Here is a 20,000-nt window from a genome sequence, read left to right on the forward strand (position 1 = left end):
GTGTGTTGAGTGTGTGTGTGTGTGTGTTGAGTGTGTGTTGAGTGTGTGTGTGTTGAGTGTGTGTTGAGTGTGTGTGTGTTGAGTGTGTGTGTGTTGAGTGTGTGTGTGTTGAGTGTGTGTGTGTTGAGTGTGTTGAGTGTGTGTGTGTTGAGTGTGTGTTGAGTGTGTGTGTGTAGTGTGTGTGTGTTGAGAGTGTGTGTGTGTGTGTTGAGTGTGTGTGTGTTGAGTGTGTGTGTGTAGTGTGTGTGTGTGTGTTGAGTGTGTGTGTGTTGAGTGTGTGTTGAGTGTGTGTGTAGTGTGTGTGTGTTGAGAGTGTGTGTGTAGTGTGTGTGTAGTGAGTGTGTGTTGAGTGTGTGTGTGTAGTGTGTGTGTAGTGAGTGTGTTGAGTGTGTGTGTGTAGTGAGTGTGTGTTGAGTGTGTGTTGAGTGTGTGTGTGTAGTGTGTGTGTGTTGAGTGTGTGTGTGTTGAGTGTGTGTGTGTAGTGTGTGTGTAGTGAGTGTGTTGAGTGTGTGTGTAGTGAGTGTGTTGAGTGTGTGTGTAGTGAGTGTGTTGAGTGTGTGTGTGTTGAGTGTGTGTGTTGAGTGTGTGTGTGTGTAGTGTGTGTGTAGTGAGTGTGTGTGTGTAGTGTGTGTGTAGTGAGTGTGTGTTGAGTGTGTGTGTAGTGTGTGTGTAGTGAGTGTGTGTAGTGTGTGTGTAGTGAGTGTGTGTAGTGTGTGTGTGTAGTGTGTGTGTGTAGTGTGTACCTGCAGCTCATACAGGTCGTTGCTGTATTTTCCGTACTCCACCATTCCTCCGAACACCAGCAGTCTGGTTCCGTCGCAGACGAAGCCGTAGGCGGCGCAGCCAGGAGGAACGTCACCGCGCACCGCCGGGATGAACCACTGGTTAGTCGCTGAGGAACGACATGAGAACGACATGAGAACGACATGAGAACGACATGAGGAACGACATGAGGAACGACATGAGAACGACATGAGGAACGACATGAGAACGACATGAGAACGACATGAGGAACGACACGAGGACGACACGAGAACGACACGAGAACGACACGAGGAACGATGTTAGAAACATGAGAAACATTAGAAAAAACATGAGGAACGACACGAGGAACATTAGAAACGACACGAGGAACGACATGAGAACGACATGAGGAACGACACGAGGAACATGAGAACGACATGAGGAACGACATGAGAATGACATGAGGAACGACACGAGGAACAACACGAGGAACAACACGAGGAACGACATGAGGAACGACATGAGAACGACACGAGGAACGACACGAGGAACGACACAAGGAACGACATGAGAACGACACGAGGAACGACACGAGGAACGACATGAGAACGACACAAGGAACGACACGAGGAACGTCACAAGGAACGACATGAGAACGACACGAGGAACGACATGAGAACGACATGAGGAACGACACGAGGAACGTCACGAGGAACGACATGAGAACAACACGAGGAGCGACACGAGGAACGACACGAGGAACGACACGAGGAACGACATGAGGAACGACATGAGGAACGATGTTAGAAACAACATGAGAAACATTAGAAAAAACATGAGGAACGACATGAGGAACGACACGAGGAACGTCACGAGGAACAATGTTAGAAACATGAGAAACATTAGAAAAAACATGAGGAACGACATGAGGAACATTAGAAACGACACGAGGAACGACATGAGAACGACATGAGAACGACATGAGGAACGACACGAGGAACAACATGAGGAACAACATGAGGAACGACATGAGAACGACACGAGGAACGACATGAGGAACAACATGAGGAACGACATGAGAACGACACGAGGAACGACACGAGGAACGACATGAGGAACAACATGAGGAACATTAGAAAAAACATGAGGAACGAAATGAGGAACATTAGAAAAAAACATGAGGAACAACATGAGGAACAACATGAGGAACATTAGAAAAAACATGAGGAACGAAATGAGGAACATTAGAAAAAAACATGAGGAACAACATGAGGAACAACATGAGGAACATTAGAAACGACACGAGGAACGACACGAGGAACGACATGAGAACGACATGAGAACGACATGAGGAACGACACGAGGAACGACATGAGAACGACACGAGGAACGACACGAGGAACGACATGAGGAACAACATGAGGAACATTAGAAAAAACATGAGGAACGAAATGAGGAACATTAGAAAAAAACATGAGGAACAACATGAGGAACAACATGAGGAACATTAGAAACGACACGAGGAACGACATGAGAACGACATGAGAACGACATGAGGAACGACACGAGGAACATGAGAACGACATGAGGAATGACATGAGAATGACATGAGGAACGACATGAGAACGACACGAGGAACGACATGAGGAACAACATGAGAACGACATGAGGAACAACATGAGGAACATTAGAAACGACACGAGGAACGACATGAGAACGACATGAGGAACGACACGAGGAACATGAGAACGACATGAGGAATGACATGAGAATGACATGAGGAACGACATGAGAACGACACGAGGAACGACATGAGGAACGACATGAGAACGACATGAGGAACGACATGAGAACGACATGAGGAACGATATGAGAACGACATGAGGAACGACATGAGAACGACATGAGGAACGACATGAGAACGACATGAGGAACGACATGAGAACGACATGAGGAACATTAGAAAAAACATGAGGAACGAAATGAGGAACATTAGAAAAAACATGAGGAACAACATGAGGAACAACATGAGGAACGACATGAGGAACAACATGAGGAACAACATGAGGAACAACATGAGGAACAACATGAGGAACGACAAAACAACACATTGAGTCAAATTCAAGTGAAACTGAAATATTAAGGCTAAACTTTACATAACACCGACAGTGTTTCCTGCACAGAGGCTGGTCTGGGTCAGGGTCTGGGTCAGGGTTTGGGTCAGGGTCTGGGTCAGGGTCTGGTTTAGGGTTAGGCGATGGAACCTTCTTCCTGACACTCAGACCTGGAGGACGGGTGAAGGTCGGAGCCACGGAGCCGTCTGGTAGGCGGTTCTGTACAGAACAGTTTGGGATGCTAACAGCACAGAGGGGCGGAGCTTTCCATCTGCAGCTCATTGTATTTTCAAGCGGCACCGAAATCTGCGTTGCGGTCCGGTCCGGTAGGAACCGGTCGTATGGGAACCGGTGCCTTAGTGGAACCGGGTTTCAGTACCGAACCAGACAGCAGACTGAACTCAGTCTCCTGCTGTGAAAACTAAAGTGAAACTTAACATTCCTCTCTGCTGTTAGGAACAGGATTTATAAACAGTAACTTGATCGTTTTTAATGGTCAAAAGTTAACATGAGGCTTCTAATCCACTGCTCCTCCTGAGCTGCTCCTCCTGGCTGCTCCTCCTGGCTGCTCCTCCTGAGCTGCTCCTCCTGAGCTACTCCTCCTGGCTACTCCTCCTGGCTGCTCCTCCTGAGCTGCTCCTCCTGGCTACTCCTCCTGGCTACTCCTCCTGGCTACTCCTCCTGGCTACTCCTCCTGGCTGCTCCTCCTGAGCTGCTCCTCCTGAGCTACTCCTCCTGGCTACTCCTCCTGGCTGCTCCTCCTGAGCTGCTCCTCCTGGCTGCTCCTCCTAGCTGCTCCTCACTGTACTAACTGTACAGTGACACTAACTGTACAGTGACACTAACTGTACTAACTGTACAGTGACACTAACTGTACAGTGACACTAACTGTACAGTGACACTAACTGTACTAACTGTACAGTGACACTGTACTAACTGTACTAACTGTACAGTGACTGTACTAACTGTACAGTGACACTGTACTAACTGTACAGTGACACTGTACTAACTGTACTAACTGTACAGTGTCACTGTACTAACTGTACAGTGACACTGTACTAACTGTACTAACTGTACAGTGACACTAACTGTACAGTGACTGTACTAACTGTACAGTGACACTGTACTAACTGTACAGTGACACTAACTGTACAGTGACTGTACTAACTGTACAGTGACACTGTACTAACTGTACTAACTGTACAGTGACACTGTACTAACTGTACTAACTGTACAGTGACAGACTTTATACTGCAGATCACCTGAGTGCTGCTGGATGTTTTGTGGCCACTGAAAGACTCTTACTGACTCTTGCCTTGAACATCCAAAGATATCACTACTTTAATATTTATACATTACACAAAAGTATTTATTTATTGATCTTGATCCTCAAGTTCATGTATAATTAGAAACTGAATCATAACTAAATAGTAAAACCTCCTCAGCTGAGCTTCCTTCAGACTCGTTCTGCTTCTTTTAAAGTGGATCTTTAATATGAAAAAGTTCTGATCCAAACAAACTGCAGTTCAGTGTTTCTGCTCCAAGTCTGTTGTCTTTATTTATGGTTTGACATTTCATCTGTTTGTATTTTCTTCCTGCTGAGTCCATCTCTTCTGCTACAGCAGCGGAGGGGCGTGGCTATGTGACGTCAGCAATGTTTTCAATAAAACGCGCCATTTCTCTTTGTATTTCTGTCACAGCGGCTGTTAGCTAGCCTGCTGGCTAACATGTACATGTTAGCATGCTGGTTAGCAGCAGCTTCATTAGCGTTCATCTGATCCACAGCTAACTAGCTATTAGTTTCACTCCCCATCAACCCCCGAGTTATTTAATAATAATCATCCATGATTGTGTATTAATGTAAGTGCTTTGCGCGCATTTCTTCGGGACAAGATAAAGGTGAATCAGAACACATTACTTTAGTTGGCTTGTTGCAGAACAACATGGCTAGTGTTGGTGACGTTAGCTTACAGCAGCCAGCTACATTAGCAGCATTGTTAGCTATGCTCCCTCAGCAACACACAGTTTAAACTGATTCAGTTTCTGTACGCACGGGATCATAAAGCCTTACCTGTGTTGTAAACGTGAAGCTCGTCCACAATCCCTTCATTCCCTCCACCGAACACAACCATCAGCTCCTTGATCGCCACGGCTCGGTGTCCGTGCCGGGGCCGCGGCACCGGGCCGGTCCAGCCCTGCACGCGCTTCCACCGGGGCTGCAGCACCGCGGGGCCCGGCGGGCCGGAGGCCATGACGCTGCTGTCCGGGTCCGAGTTCACGTTCCTCGTGAGGGAGAAAAGAGTTCAGTCGATAGTACTGATGTCAACAGACAGTCTGCTGGCGTCCTGCAGCTCGGGCTAACGGGGCTAGCGTTAGCCCTGCTAATCTGGCTTCAGTTCTGCCAAGAGGGCTAACTAGCCAGCTAACAGAGAACCTAGCTAGTTAGCTACCTGGATTAAAATTAAGTTTCCTGTGTGCAGTGATCAGCAGTCAAAAACTCGTGCGCCTCATTTTCAGTAATATTTTATTTCATTTAGTGCAGCAAGAACAAACAGTGTTCCCTGACTTCCATCCTCTCATCTGTTTATGTTGTTAGCCAGATGCCTAAAGCAGCGTTAGCTATCCAAGTTACTGCAGCACGAAATCCATGGGAGCCGCCATTTTAGCCCGATGCAGAAAAGCTGTATAAACGCCGGCCGGCCAGACAAGCGCAGATCAGCCGCGATATAAATGCACATCAGCTCCTCCGGCCCGCAGCTGCTCGGCTGCTGCTGCTCACTCTCACTAACACTCTGGGTGTTTGAAACGTGCGGCTAAATATCCACAGCAGCGGGTCAGTGCGCTGTGATGGGAGCCGCCATCTTGCTGTTAGCAGCCACCAACCTAAACAAACTGCTGCATGAAAATGGCAGCAACAAAACAGGCGGCTAACGCTAACTTCTGTTTCCAAACCCTGCCAACGACCAAGTGTGTTTCATTCAATAAAGCTGAGCTATCGTTACTGACCATGCAGCATCTCACTGTTTCATATAGGTTATATATTTATATTGTATCAGTTCGGTAATCGATGAGCTCATTAGTTAGCCACATACACAGGCAGATAGCAAGCAACACCACAGGAAATTGTAAAAAGCAAACTTTTATTTTGCCCAAGATAATTTGCTCCAATGCAATCCAGTGAATCACTTCTTTATGCTGTTCAGTGCCGCAGGGAACAGACAGACTGCAGTCTGGTGATGCCTCCTGCCATTCGTCGCCATTTTCACAAGTAAAACAAATGTTAGTAGTTGCTAGCTTTTCTAGCAGCTAGTGCTAACCAGGTAGCAGCTGCCATTAGCTTGTTTTAACGATTGGCTAGCGGTAACACTTTCTCTGTAGTTAACGCAACTAGCGTTAGTGCTAGCCAACTTTAAGCTGTGTGTGAACTGAATACCGTAACAACATTAACGCTGTTGTATTTACATGGGTGTGGAAATGAATTTAACGTTACATCTCCTCATTCGCCACATAGACAACCATTTACAGATAGCCTCATTTTTAAGTTACCTGTAGCCACTCAAACAGCCACCGGTACTGTTAGCATGTTAGGCTAACAAACGTTACTAACTTAACGTCGTTGGCGTTAGCTGGCTAGATGGGGAAATTCAAGGCTAACGTAACCTTTTTCTGTTGATTTACCAAGAAGGCAAACTGCCACATATTACAAGTGCGGGTCAGACTAACGTTAAGTAACGGGGACACATTAACAAAGCTGCTGCATTGCTGTTTTGGGGAAATACTGGCATCTCAACAGTTAGCTAACTTTAGTTAGCATTAGCAAGGCTAGCGTTTGTTGTCTTCCCTCAAGAAAAATGGCGGCGCCGTACCGTTGCCTGTCACGATAACACAAAAATAATGTTTTATTCTTTACACAATACTTACTCGGTAATAGCTGTAAATTATATTAAAAGTGTGGAAATGGATGCTACGTTAAGAGGTAAAAGCCCGGAAGGTTGCAGCTTTTAAAAAACAAACATCTTCTCATGCCGCCCAGGAAGACGCCATTTTCTCGCCAACTTCACCGACCACCAGCCTGTATACAGACACTCCCCCCCACCCCACACCCACACACACACACACACACACACACACACACACACACGGTCCAACATGACAGAAGCAGTCTGCAGGCTTTAAGTTTCATATGTTTATTGAGCAATGTGAAAACAGTAAGGCACATCTGAGCTGATGCAGTCTGGTCGGGATCAGCGTCTTGCTCAGGGACACTCAGGCAGGGTAGTTGAACCCTGCTGACCCCAGATCAGCTGGATGAAATGACGGTGAAGAGAAAGTGTCTGGACTCCAAGCAAGCAGGATGAACACACACACATTTTAAATACTGTATTTATCAAAGGTAATGACAAGTAATACAATTTTATCTATTAATATCAAAATTAACACAGACACAAATAAATATAGCATTATCTGACATGTTGAGCATACCAATAATCTTTCTAATCATGTAACACTTGCAGTGAGTGATGCGAGTAATAATATACATGCAGGTACCTTCCTGTAAAACTGAAAATCTTTGGTGTGGTTGTTTGTGAAGAGCAGTGCTGTATGAAGCCTGTCTGATGCGTGTGTGTGTGTGTGTGTGTGTGTGTGTGTTTGATATCATATGCCGTTGAAGGCTGACTGATGAATGTGGAAGCCTGTGGATTTTTAGTGTAGTGGAGAAACACTGAACCTGTTTGATCTACAGCTGACTGCCAACATCAAGGAAACACCTTCACTCTTATTTAAAGCTGCTCTGTGTTTCATTCTATCATCCATAAACCATCAGCACATCACTGTAGTCATCAGTATGATGACAGTAAACATCCTCCATAGTTTCTCCACCTGGTGGATCTGGAGGGAAATCTGCTGGATCTTTACGGCACAAAACAGGAAGAGGTTCTTCTTCTGTTCTTCCAGAGCAGACGGAGATAAAGCTGAAAGAGTTTCTGGCAGCAGATGGTGGAAGGAGGGAAAGGAAGATGGAGAAATCACTTCCAACATGTTGATCCTCTTCAGGGAGGGGGAGGGGGGGGGGGCAGGAAGCAACGGGGCTGATGGGAAATGTAGTCTTCATGTGGAGAAACACTAGAACTAACACTACTAGAGTGAGATGGAGGAGAACAATCAGCTGTTTAGGAATATTCATTTGACAGTAATATACTGATGGATAAAATGAATCACAGAGAAGCTTTAACTCATTATAACCAGTCTCCTACTGGCAGCACTGGGAGCTTCCCAGTGTGTTCAGATCTGAATCTTCTGTTCAAACTATGAAGGTTTAACATTCATCAGATAGTTGTGATCCAGTAAAAATTAGAACAGTGTTTAATTCTGACTGAAATATTGTGAATTTAAACAGTGAAGATTTGGGCCTTTAGTATGAGGAGCGGCCGTGTGACTGTCACACTGCTCAGCGCATGTGCATTTTGTCCTGCAGTCAGTCGGCAAACCAGTCAGTTAACCGGTCAGTACAGCAGTCAGTCAGTTGTTGGGTTGAGCAGGCAGGTAATCCAGTTCATCGCTCTCCTCTGGTCCTGTGATCCGCTCAGAGCTCCTGACTGCATCTGACAAGACAGACACATGAGATATGAGATGAGATGGTTGAGGAAATATACAATTAGGAGGAGATGGGATATAGCATGAGATGATATACAATGAGATATGAAATATGAGATATTTCTGACAGAAAGACAAAAGAGTTGAGATATTAGAAGAGATAAAAGAAGACATGAGATGAGATCAGTGTGTCAGTGTCAGTCTCAGATTTCAGTCTGTAGCTTCACTGCAGGAAAACCAGACTGAGCGACTAAATCTAACATGTCGGGAAAAGTCGAATCAAACAGCCAGAGTCGCGGTCTGGAACCGTTCAGACCACAGGAAGATCTGAGGCCCGAGACTCACATCAGGTTCAGAATGTGTGTTAAAATCATCCGGTCGGTCCACAGCTTTAATGTGTCTGTCTGTCAGTGTGTTTGACCTACAGAGATCATCAGAGGACAGCAGCTCCGGGGTTTGGATCCTGCCTTCCTCATACAGAGTCTTCTTCACCAGGAAACGCTGCTTACAGGGATTCATCTGGACTGGAGGGACAGACGGACAGACGGACAGACAGACAGACAGACAGACAGACAGACAGACAGACAGACAGACAGACAGACAGACAGACAGACAGACCACATAATGACATATTTCACAATCTTTAACAATATGTAACTCAAGGAGACAGACTGAAACATTTGGAAAATGAAAATCAGTCATTAACCTGCAGACTAGTCCTGATCCCAGTCCTAATCCAGCTACAATACAGACTAGTCCTGATCCCAGTCCTAATCCAGCTACAATACAGACTAGTCCTGATCCCAGTCCTAATCCAGCTACAATACAGACTAGTCCTGATCCCAGTCCTAATCCAGGTATAAAACAGACTAGTCCTGATCCCAGTCCTAATTCCTATTCCACACAAACCAGTCCTACTCCTAGTCCCACACATATTTGTCCTAATCCCAGTCCAGTAATGATGGACCCCAGTCTGGTCTGCTGCATCTACCTGAAGGCCCTGGGGAGAAGGACCGTAGTGACCCTGCAGGAGAGGGGCCTTCTGGGATACCGTAGGGCCCTGGGTAGTTCCCATGGAAGGCTCCTGAAGTACCGCACATCCCCTGATGGACCTGTTGGTGGGATGTAGGGCAGGTACCAGCACTGGGTCCAGGAGAGGGCCCCTGGTAGGTCCTATGGTTGGGCCCTTGGTAGTTCCCTTGGTAGTTCCCTGGGTTGGTCCCTGCAGCAGACCCAGTTTGGGCCCCAGGGTGCTCCACAGCTCCTGTACCTGCTGTGGCCCCGGCTCTGGTTCGCCCCGCTGTGTCTGGCCCTGGTAAAACTCCATGATGAGGTTTACTGTGGGTCCCTGCTGGTCCGGCTGGAGACCCTCTGAGGCTCCCAGTACAAAACCCTCCACCAGAGGGCGCACGACTCGGGGACCCGAACCTATCACTGGTACTGGTCCTGCTGGGCTGGGGAGGAAAGTTACACTGGTTTCCACTGGGAACACAGGGAGGGTTGTACTGAGACTCAGTGGGCTGGTTTTCAGTAGACCCACTGGGACTGTTATACTGCTGTCTGGTAGATGGAGATAAAGACCTATGATGTGTCCCATTAGGTTGACTGGGAGGTCTATACTGGTTCCCAGTAGGTCCAGAGAACTGGGAGGGAGCGTTGTACTGGGAGAAGCCCTGACTCTCATCGCTTTCACACGGACCAGCGAATGATGAAGAGGAGGAAGAAAAAGTGGGGAGGGAGCAGGAAGAGAGAGAGGGATGGGAGGAGGATGAGGGGAGGGAGAAGGAGGAGTGGAGCGGGTGAGGAGGAGTGAGGGAGGAAGAGGAGGAGAAAGAGGAGGAGGAGAGGGGTGGGTAGGTGTCTTCCAGAGGCCCCAGTCTGGACATCTGCTGGGACAGAGATCCTATACTGGACTCCAGGGACTGGGGGGGTCTGGGGAACAACTGGGGGGGGTGATGAAGAGGAGGATGAGGAGGAACTGGGAAGGAGGTGCCGCAGATGGAGGAGCAGCTGGTGGTTTTCTTCAAAATGTTGTGGATCTCTTGGAGTTTGTCAAACACCTGCGAGGAGAACATGAACCATGAGAACAGATGAAAAGTCTCCGGGCCCAGACAGGGTCCCTGAGGACTTCCTGCCATGTTTTTACTCTCGTAGTTTTAACTCTTGAATTTATCTTATTTATGTTGTGTGTCCTCTGTGAAGCACTGTACTACCAACCTGTCTGTTATGAGTATAAAAAAAAAAAAAAGTCAGTAAAAATAGTCTTGACAAGCCTCTAAAATGTGCAGTTTTATCTTGAAAAAAGACATTTATTAGTCACTGAACTATGGATCTCACATGACTCGGGCTACAGATATGCATTTTTTGAAACCCAGTCAGTATCTGGTGTGAGCACCATTTGCCTCATGCAGTGCGACTCATCTCCTTCACATAGAGTTGATCAGGTTGATTGTGGCCTGTGGAGTGTCGGTCCACTCCTCTTCAGCGGCTGTGAGAAGCTGCTGGATATCGGCAGGAAGTGGAACTCGCTGTCGTACACGCCGATCCAGAGCGTCCCGAACATGCTCAGTGGGTGACATGTCTGGTGAGTCTGCAGGCCGTGCAAGAACTGGGATGTTTTCAGCTTCCAGGAACTGTGTACAGATCCTTGCAACACGGGGCCGTGCATCATCATGCTGCGACATGAGGTGATGGCGGTGGATGAATGGAACGACAATGGGCCTCAGGATCTCGTCACGGTATCTCTGTGCATTCAATTTGTCATCAATAAAACGCACCTGTGTTCGTTGTCCGTAGCTTATGCCTGCCCATACCATAACCCCACCGCCACCATGGGGCACTCTGTTCACAACGTTGACATCAGCAAACCGCTCGCCCACACGACGCCATACACGCTGTCTGCCATCTGCCCGGTACCGTGAAAACCGGGATTCATCTGTGAAGAGAACACTTCTCCAAAGTGCCAGACGCCATCGAAGGTGAGCATTTGCCCACTCAAGTCGGTTACGACGACGAACTGTAGTCAGGTCGAGACCCCGGTGAGGATGACGAGCACGCAGATGAGCCCTGAGACAGTTTCTGACAGTTTGTGCAGAAATTCTTTGGTTTTGCAAACCAACTGTTGCATCAGCTGTCCGGGTGGCCGGTCTCAGACGATCTCGCAGGTGAAGAAGCCGGATGTGGAGGTCCTGGGCTGGCGTGGTTACACGTGGTCTGCGGTTGTGAGGCCGGTCGGATGTACTGCCAAATTCTCGGAAACGACATTGGAGACGGCTTATGGTAGTGAAATGAACAATCAATTCACGGGCAACGGCTCTGGTGGACATTCCTGCAGTCAGCATGCCAACTGCACGCTCCCTCAAAACTTGCGACATCTGTGGCATTGTGTTGTGTGATAAAACTGCACATTTTAGAGTGGCTTTTTATTGTGACCAGCCCAAGGCACACCTGTGCAATAATCATGCTGTTTAATCAGCACCTTGATATGCCACACCTGTCAGGTGGATGGATTATCTTGGCAAAGGAGAAGTGCTCACTAACACGGATTTAAACACATTTGTGAACAAAATTTGAGAGAAATAAGTATTTTGCGTGCATAGAAAAAGTCTTAGATCTTTTATTTCAACTCATGAAAAATGGGAGCAAAACCAAAAGTGTTGCATTTATATTTTTGTTCAGTATAAATATCAAGATGCAGGGTCCAAAATTAACACTCGCCAGTCGCCAAATGCGGGTAAATTTAGTCTTTGGCGAGTAAATTATAGAGACCACCCAACACTCTGGCCGGTAGAAAAAAATGAATTTCTTACACGCACTGGAGAAAGCTGCTGGTTTGCTGTCACTTCAGTCTGCTAGATCTGCCGTGCTGCGTGTCGTGAGCAGTACGTCAGTCATCAAACCGCGCAATTTTTTTGTTACGTGAGGTACTTGTTGTCATCCGGGCAGCTGAAACAAACCCAGCCATGTGGAGATTTACTGTGGGAGTGGAGCCCCCAGGAATGAGACAGAAAACAAGCGAACTTCAGGCCGAAGAGACCGCTGCTGCCACCCTCGCCCCCTCCTCGTCTCATCCACCGAAACTATCAGAGGAAATTCTGTGAGAGGCGGCGACACAATGATTCAGCTGCTCCAAGAACATGGCTGGAGTTTAAGGAGGGGGGTCATGTTCTGTAGTGTGTGTCGTGTTAACGCAAAGGAAAAGCACAGAGGCAATTCCTTCGTTATTGGCACTACAACTATGAAATTGGAGAACATCTTGGTTCTACTATTCTATTACTATGAACTATGACTCTGAACTTATTACTGTTAAGGCCCATTCACACGTAGAGCGGCAACTATAAAGATAACTATAAACTATAACGATATGCTGTCGCTCAAGCGTTCACACTGCAACGATATCAGCGCCGAATATTCAGAGAAAAAATGGAGCATGATGACTTTACCGAAGTGCTTTTATTTTACTCGCTCTAAAGTAAATAACGACACAGCCGAAGGATTTGGGTTCATGCATTGCCGCAAAAGAGACAGGAGATGGCAGATAATAATGCTCTTTTATGGAGCTTTCATAACATTATTGTGCTTTGTTTATATGAGAGCTAACGGTACTAATGGTCACCAAGTGAAGCTGTTCATTTCTTTACCAGCAGGAGACTCTGAACACATCTACTGTGGATCAGAGAGTAAAGTCTCCTGTAGCCGTGTTGAGAGAAACACCTGAACGTCACCGTGGCTGAACGGGTTCAACAGGATGCTGGAGGGCTCTGTTGTTCCCTCCCGGTCATATTGAAAACAGGATGATAGCATATTTGCGGTCAGGTTGGCCAAGAGATTATGCTATTTTCTTAGCATCATGCTAGCAAAAGGTAGCGATTTAACGAGCTTCCAGGTCAGTAAACAGCCTTACCGCTAATCCCAAGAGCTGTTCCCATCCCGACCGGTTCGTCACGTTTCTGTTCAACATTTTTCGAGGCGATGGTCTTTGTTCCTCTGGACTTCTGTCATCAGTTCCTCAGCAGCTCCGTCACTGCAGGGAACTACTGAACTCTCCATCCCTTCTTTGTAGAACTTTAGTTTGATTGGTTGAAAATGTTTTATCGTTGTCTCTGAGATGGAACCAACAATATAGTTCTAGTTGTCGTTTTGGATGTTTTTATAGTTACAGTTGTAGTGTGAACACAGACATTCTGTTTACTGAGAACGATTTAAATCTTTTTATAGTTATAGTTATCTTTATAGTTATCGTTCTAGATGTGAATGGGCCTTTACTTATTTTTACTTGTTACTGTTAATTCCTCTATAATTGTTATATTCTCAAACTCCTTAATAAATGATCCTTCTTGCACTTAAAGGCAAATACCACTGAATGTATTAATTCAAATGTGTTACACTTTAGTGTTGAAACAGTTTAATTAATATTTCTGCATACAGTTAATGTTACTACTATTATTACTGCACACTACTATAATATTGATTGAGAATCGCATATGAGACCAAGATGACATGCTAAATAGTAATAATAGCAAATTGCAATAGTAAAAAGCAATTTATTATTTTTGGCTGGTAAAAAATCTGTCTGGCTGGTAAATTGTTTCATCTACCAGCGACCGGCAGGTCAGCCAGAAAGTTAACTTTGGACCCTGTCAAGATGGTAGAACAACAATACTCACTCAACCACACACACACACACACACACACACACACACACACACACAACCACACACACACACAAACACAAACACACACACAAACACACACACAAACACAAACAAACACACACGCACACACACCTCGGTCATGGCAGGTCTCTTCTTCCTCCTCTTGTTCAGACATCGACAGGCGAGAGCGGCCATGTCCATACAGCCAGGAGGCTCTGCAGCACCACCTGCAACACAGACAGAGTCACAGACACAGAGTCACAGACACAGAGTCATATATGCCATGAACAGGGCATGAACACAGACACACCACCAACACCCCAAAACATGCTACAAACACACATGCCAGGCACACGGCATGAACACACGTTTGTACTGTGATGTGTAATCTGACCAACCAAGTGAACGTCGAAATGACCATGTCCTCTGTTGGAGCACATGGTCACACACACACACACACACACACACACACACACTGACCTGTGTGGAGCCGGGGGTCCAGCTGGTTCCTCCACAGCGCAGCGTCCTCCACCTCCAGCACCAAGTCCTTCTGCAGGAACAACATGATCATCACTGACTCCTCCTGCTCCTGGACTACTGACAGCACTTACAAAATATCTTTACTTTCACTTGAGGCTGAGAAGCTTTTTGTCGTTAAACTCATTCTGTAAACAGCGATGGAAACACATTTGTTGAATAAATGCTTTAGCGGCGATCGTAAAATATCTTATCTGAACTGGACATCAAAGCGATTCTGAGTGTGTGTGTGTGTGTGTGTGTGTGTGTTCTCACCAGGTAAATGTCTCTAGACTGCCTGTCTGTCTCCAGGGCTCGACGACCAGTCAGCACCTCCAACAACACCTGAAAACCACACACACACACACACACACACACACACACACACACACACACTGTATGGGTTTGTGTACAACTCACTTTGGTAGTTTTACTACAGAGGAATGTTTTACTAATGTTTTTTGTCCAAGAACTCATTCCCTGAGTTTTTTAAAGTAAAGCAGCGTACATAAAGTAAAGTAAACATCTCACAGCCTGAGTTGACTCGCTCTTCCAGATGATCACCTACGTTGTTAAGTATGTGGAGAACATCACACCCGTTCTCAAAATCTTTGTTAAACAACAGACTACGTTTCCCATCAGCCCCCGCTGCGTCTCACCACTCCGAAGCTGTAGACGTCGACGGCGGTTCCCAGCTCTCCGTTCTGGACGTACTCGTCCGGGAGGTAGGCCAGCGTTCCTCTGACTGTGGCCGTCTTCCCCACCGACGCCGTCTGAACCGCCGAGCTGCCGCCGCCGCCGCGGGGACCGCGACAGAACCGAGCCAGACCGAAGTCCGCCAGCTTAGGAACCAGGAACCGGTCCAACAGGATGTTAGAGCTGGACAGACAGAGAGAGAGAGAAAGAGACAGACAGACAGATGGAGAGAGAGAGAGAGAGACAGACAGACAGAAGTCAGCTTCAGATATTGTCTTCTGTTCCTTCTGTTGAAAACATCAGTTTTTGCGATGACAGTCTGTGCTTCAGGTTTGGACAGATCAGTTGCTACGGTAACAGGTACGGTGAGGGTTAACGTGAGGGTCGGGCCGCTCGCCTCAGAATCTGATCTGGATCCCAGAAGTCAACAGTCTGATCTTCAGACTGAACGTCCATCTGGTTCCACTCCAGCTGAGATTTCCTCCTCATTAGCCGTTTTCTGATTATCCCCAAACCGATCACTAGTGACTGACACATCTGAACCGATCACTAGTGACTGACACATCTGAACCGATCACTAGTGACTGACACATCTGAACCGATCACTAGTGACTGACGCATCTGAACCGATCACTAGTGACTGATGCGTCTGGACTGGTCATGTGACCTAAGTGTCTAGTGACTGACGTATCTGAACCGATCACTAGTGACTGATGCATCTGGACTGGTCATGTGACCTAAGTGTCTAGCAACTGACGCATCTGAACCGATCACTAGTGACTGACGTATCTGAACCGATCACTAGAGACTGACGTATCTGAACCGATCACTAGAGACTGACGTATCTGAACCGATCACTAGTGACTGACGCATCTGAACCGATCACTAGAGACTGACGTATCTGAACCGATCACTAGTGACTGACGTATTTGAACCGATCACTAGTGACTGACGCGTCTGAACCGATCACTAGAGACTGACGTATCTGAACCGATCACTAGTGACTGACGCGTCTGAACCGATCACTAGTGACTGACGTATCTGAACCGATCACTAGTGACTGACGCGTCTGAACCGATCACTAGTGACTGATGCATCTGAACCGATCACTAGAGACTGACGTATCTGAACCGATCACTAGTGACTGATGCATCTGGACTGGTCATGTGACCTAAGTGTCTAGTGACTGACGTATCTGAACCGATCACTAGTGACTGATGCATCTGGACTGGTCATGTGACCTAAGTGTCTAGTGACTGACGTATCTGAACCGATCACTAGTGACTGACGTATTTGAACCGATCACTAGTGACTGACGCATCTGAACCGATCACTAGAGACTGACGTATCTGAACCGATCACTAGTGACTGACGTATCTGAACCGATCACTAGAGACTGACGTATCTGAACCGATCACTAGTGACTGACGTATCTGAACCGATCACTAGTGACTGATGCATCTGGACTGGTCATGTGACCTAAGTGTCTAGTGACTGACACATCTGAACCGATCACTAGTGACTGACGCATCTGAACCGATCACTAGTGACTGACGTATCTGAACCGATCACTAGTGACTGATGCATCTGAACCGATCACTAGTGACTGACGTATCTGAACCGATCACTAGTGACTGATGCATCTGAACCGATCACTAGTGACTGACGTATCTGAACCGATCACTAGTGACTGATGCATCTGAACCGATCACTAGTGACTGACGTATCTGAACCGATCACTAGAGACTGATGCATCTGGACTGGTCATGTGACCTAAGTGTCTAGTGACTGACACATCTGAACCGATCACTAGTGACTGATGCATCTGAACCGATCACTAGTGACTGACGCATCTGAACCGATCACTAGTGACTGATGCATCTGAACCGATCACTAGTGACTGACGCATCTGAACCGATCACTAGTGACTGACGCATCTGAACCGATCACTAGTGACTGACGTATCTGAACCGATCACTAGTGACTGACGCATCTGAACCGATCACTAGTGACTGACGCATCTGAACCGATCACTAGTGACTGACGCATCTGAACCGATCACTAGAGACTGACGCATCTGAACCGATCACTAGAGACTGACGCATCTGAACCGATCACTAGTGACTGACGCATCTGAACCGATCACTAGAGACTGACGCATCTGAACCGATCACTAGAGACTGACGCATCTGAACCGATCACTAGAGACTGACGTATCTGAACCGATCACTAGAGACTGACGTATCTGAACCGATCACTAGTGACTGACGCATCTGACCCGATCACTAGTGACTGACGTATCTGAACCGATCACTAGAGACTGACGTATCTGAACCGATCACTAGTGACTGACGCATCTGAATCGATCACTAGTGACTGACGTATCTGAACCGATCACTAGAGACTGACGTATCTGAACCGATCACTAGTGACTGACGTATCTGAACCGATCACTAGTGACTGACGTATCTGAACCGATCACTAGAGACTGATGTATCTGAACCGATCACTAGTGACTGATGCATCTGAATCGATCACTAGTGACTGATGCATCTGAATCGATCACTAGGTCACTACATCAGTCACTAGTGACTGATGTATCGGCCGCTCTTACGTCACTTCAGTCACATGACGCCGGTCAGCCGGTCAGCCTCTACGTGGTTAGCAGACATTTACCAACTGACCCAAGAATTTTTGTCAAATGCCATTCGTACATCGACTCGTACGAAGCGGAGGGCGGAGCTTTTTACTGCCGACGTTTCACCGCCTCAGGTGTTTAACGGGAGGACCGTGACACAGCTCAGGGACCGACACGGCGACCTGTCATCATTGTGAATGTTAACATTATGACATCACAGTGTCGGACCTCTTGACGTCTCCGTGGAGCAGCGGAGCGTTCGGCTCTGGAGGCCGGTGGAGGAACTGCAGCGCTCGGGACGCTCCTTCAACCACACAGAGCCTCTGGGGCCAGGAGAGGGCGCCGTCCTGCAGGAGCACACACACACACACACACACACACACACACACACACACAGTCAGTACTGGTACTGCAGTACTGATACTGACTCTGACCAACAGAGGGCGCCACTGGACTGTAGAAATACACAGAAGTACATATTCCCTCTGATACTGTAGCACTACTGATACTGCAGTAGTACTGATACTACTGCAGTAGTACTGATACTGCAGCTGCACTCTCATTTATTTTGAAGGAACTGTTTTTCATTTCTGATGGATTTTATCTTGTTTCCTGTTTTTATCTCCGTCTGATTTTAGACTTTGAGAGCACTGTGTGTGTGTGTGTGTGTGTGTTACTGCGTGTGTGTGTGTGTATGTGTGTTACAGTGTGTGTGTGTGTTACAGTGTGTGTGTGTGTGTGTGTTACAGTGTGTGTGTGTGCGCGTGTGTGTGTTACAGTGTGTGTGTGTGTGTGTGTGTGTGTGTGTGTGTTACTGTGAGTGTTACTGTGTGTGTGTGTGTGTGTGTGTGTGTGTTACTGTGAGTGTTACTGTGTGTGTGTGTGTGTGTGTGTTACAGTGTGTGTGTGTGTGTGTGTGTGTGTGTGTGTGTTTGTTACAGTGTGTGTGTGTGTGTGTGTGTGTGAGTGTTACAGTGTGCAGCTGGTCCTCCAGTGATTTGTTCTCCATGTAGCTGTAGATCAGACAGAAAGATTCTCCTGCTGCACTGAAACCCAACAAGTCCACAATGTTAGGATGTCTGAACCTGAGGAGAGGAGAGGAGGAGAGAGGAGAGGAGAGGAGGAGGGAGGAGGAGAGGAGGAGGAGGAGAGGAGGAGAGGAGAGGAGAGGAGGAGAGAGGAGAGGAGGAGGAGGAGAGGAGAGGAGAAGAGAGGAGGAGAGAGGAGGAGGAGAGAGGAGGAGACATCAGGGTTTTAGAAGCTGCAGAAGAAGAGCAGCTGGTCATGTGACCTAAATGTCTAACAGATCAGATTTTATTTGGTCATTCTGTAAGTTTGGAATTCACACTGCCATGTAAACAGCATGTTCTGATGACCTTAACCCGAATAAGGTCACAGTCGGAATAAGCAACAGTCGAATTAAGACGGGGAGTATTCCGATCTTAGTCTCATTATTGAAGTGCGTTGTAGACATGTAAACACCTTAACCGCACCGTGACACGTACGGCGATCCGGCTGCTAGACGACGCACGCTGCAGCTTCCAGCGAGTGTTGCCAACTTGTTTACAGAAGAAAAGATGGCTGCCTCCGGTAAAAAGAAGTCCCAACACTACATACTCATGACGGAATAAACCACGGCAGCAACATGACAGGAAGGGTTTCAGATTACATTCCGGAGGGAGACTCGGACGCAGGACGTCGTGTGGGCGTCTTCAGTCATTAATCTGACTCTGCTCTGTAGCATGTAAACGGGAATATGAATGGAATATTCTATGAGCAACTCATGTAAACACCTTAATCGAAATATTGTCTTATTTAGAATAAGGTCAATAGTCGGATTATTGCAGTCCATGTAAACCTAGTCAGTGTGTGGTGAGTTCCATCTGACATGACTTTGGCAAAGTGCCGCATGTTGTATGCATGTTGCTGCATGTTGCTGTATGTTGTATGTATGTTGCTGTATGTTGTATGCATGTTGCTGCATGTTGCTGTATGTTGTATGCATGTTGCTATATGTTGTATGCATGTTGCTGCATGTTGCTG

At 46.9% G+C, this 20,000-nt stretch overlaps 1 protein-coding gene and 1 pseudogene across 4 annotated transcripts in view; both read right to left on the minus strand.

Moving 5' to 3' along the window:
- Window positions 1-5,443, minus strand: part of LOC139909341 (host cell factor 1-like) — a 41,184-nt pseudogene extending 35,741 nt beyond the window's left edge. The window contains exons 1-2 of the transcript XR_013507184.1: window positions 4,930-5,443; window positions 744-892 (exon numbers count right to left, since the gene is read on the minus strand). The product of XR_013507184.1 is annotated as a host cell factor 1-like (transcript). The remainder of the gene's footprint in view (window positions 1-743; window positions 893-4,929) is intronic.
- Window positions 5,444-7,029: 1,586 nt separating this feature from the next.
- The window catches only part of irak1 (interleukin-1 receptor-associated kinase 1), a 16,032-nt gene continuing 3,061 nt past the window's right edge, over window positions 7,030-20,000 (minus strand). Inside the window, exons 3-11 of one of the 3 annotated variants that reach the window (XM_078288412.1) lie at window positions 18,931-19,042; window positions 18,186-18,304; window positions 15,283-15,502; window positions 14,900-14,968; window positions 14,588-14,654; window positions 14,240-14,334; window positions 9,445-10,513; window positions 8,879-8,977; window positions 7,030-8,461 (exon numbers count right to left, since the gene is read on the minus strand). In XM_078288412.1, coding sequence (XP_078144538.1) covers window positions 8,379-8,461; window positions 8,879-8,977; window positions 9,445-10,513; window positions 14,240-14,334; window positions 14,588-14,654; window positions 14,900-14,968; window positions 15,283-15,502; window positions 18,186-18,304; window positions 18,931-19,042 — 1,933 coding nt within the window. In that variant the 3' untranslated portion in view covers window positions 7,030-8,378. Of the gene's footprint in view, window positions 8,462-8,878; window positions 8,978-9,444; window positions 10,514-14,239; window positions 14,335-14,587; window positions 14,658-14,899; window positions 14,969-15,282; window positions 15,503-18,185; window positions 18,305-18,930; window positions 19,043-20,000 lie in introns of all 3 variants that reach the window. The other 2 variants (XM_078288411.1, XM_078288413.1) reach the window with 2 other exon arrangements.

This window comes from Centroberyx gerrardi, chromosome 14 (genome assembly GCF_048128805.1).
Source record: "Centroberyx gerrardi isolate f3 chromosome 14, fCenGer3.hap1.cur.20231027, whole genome shotgun sequence".
Lineage (NCBI taxonomy): Eukaryota > Metazoa > Chordata > Actinopteri > Beryciformes > Berycidae > Centroberyx > Centroberyx gerrardi.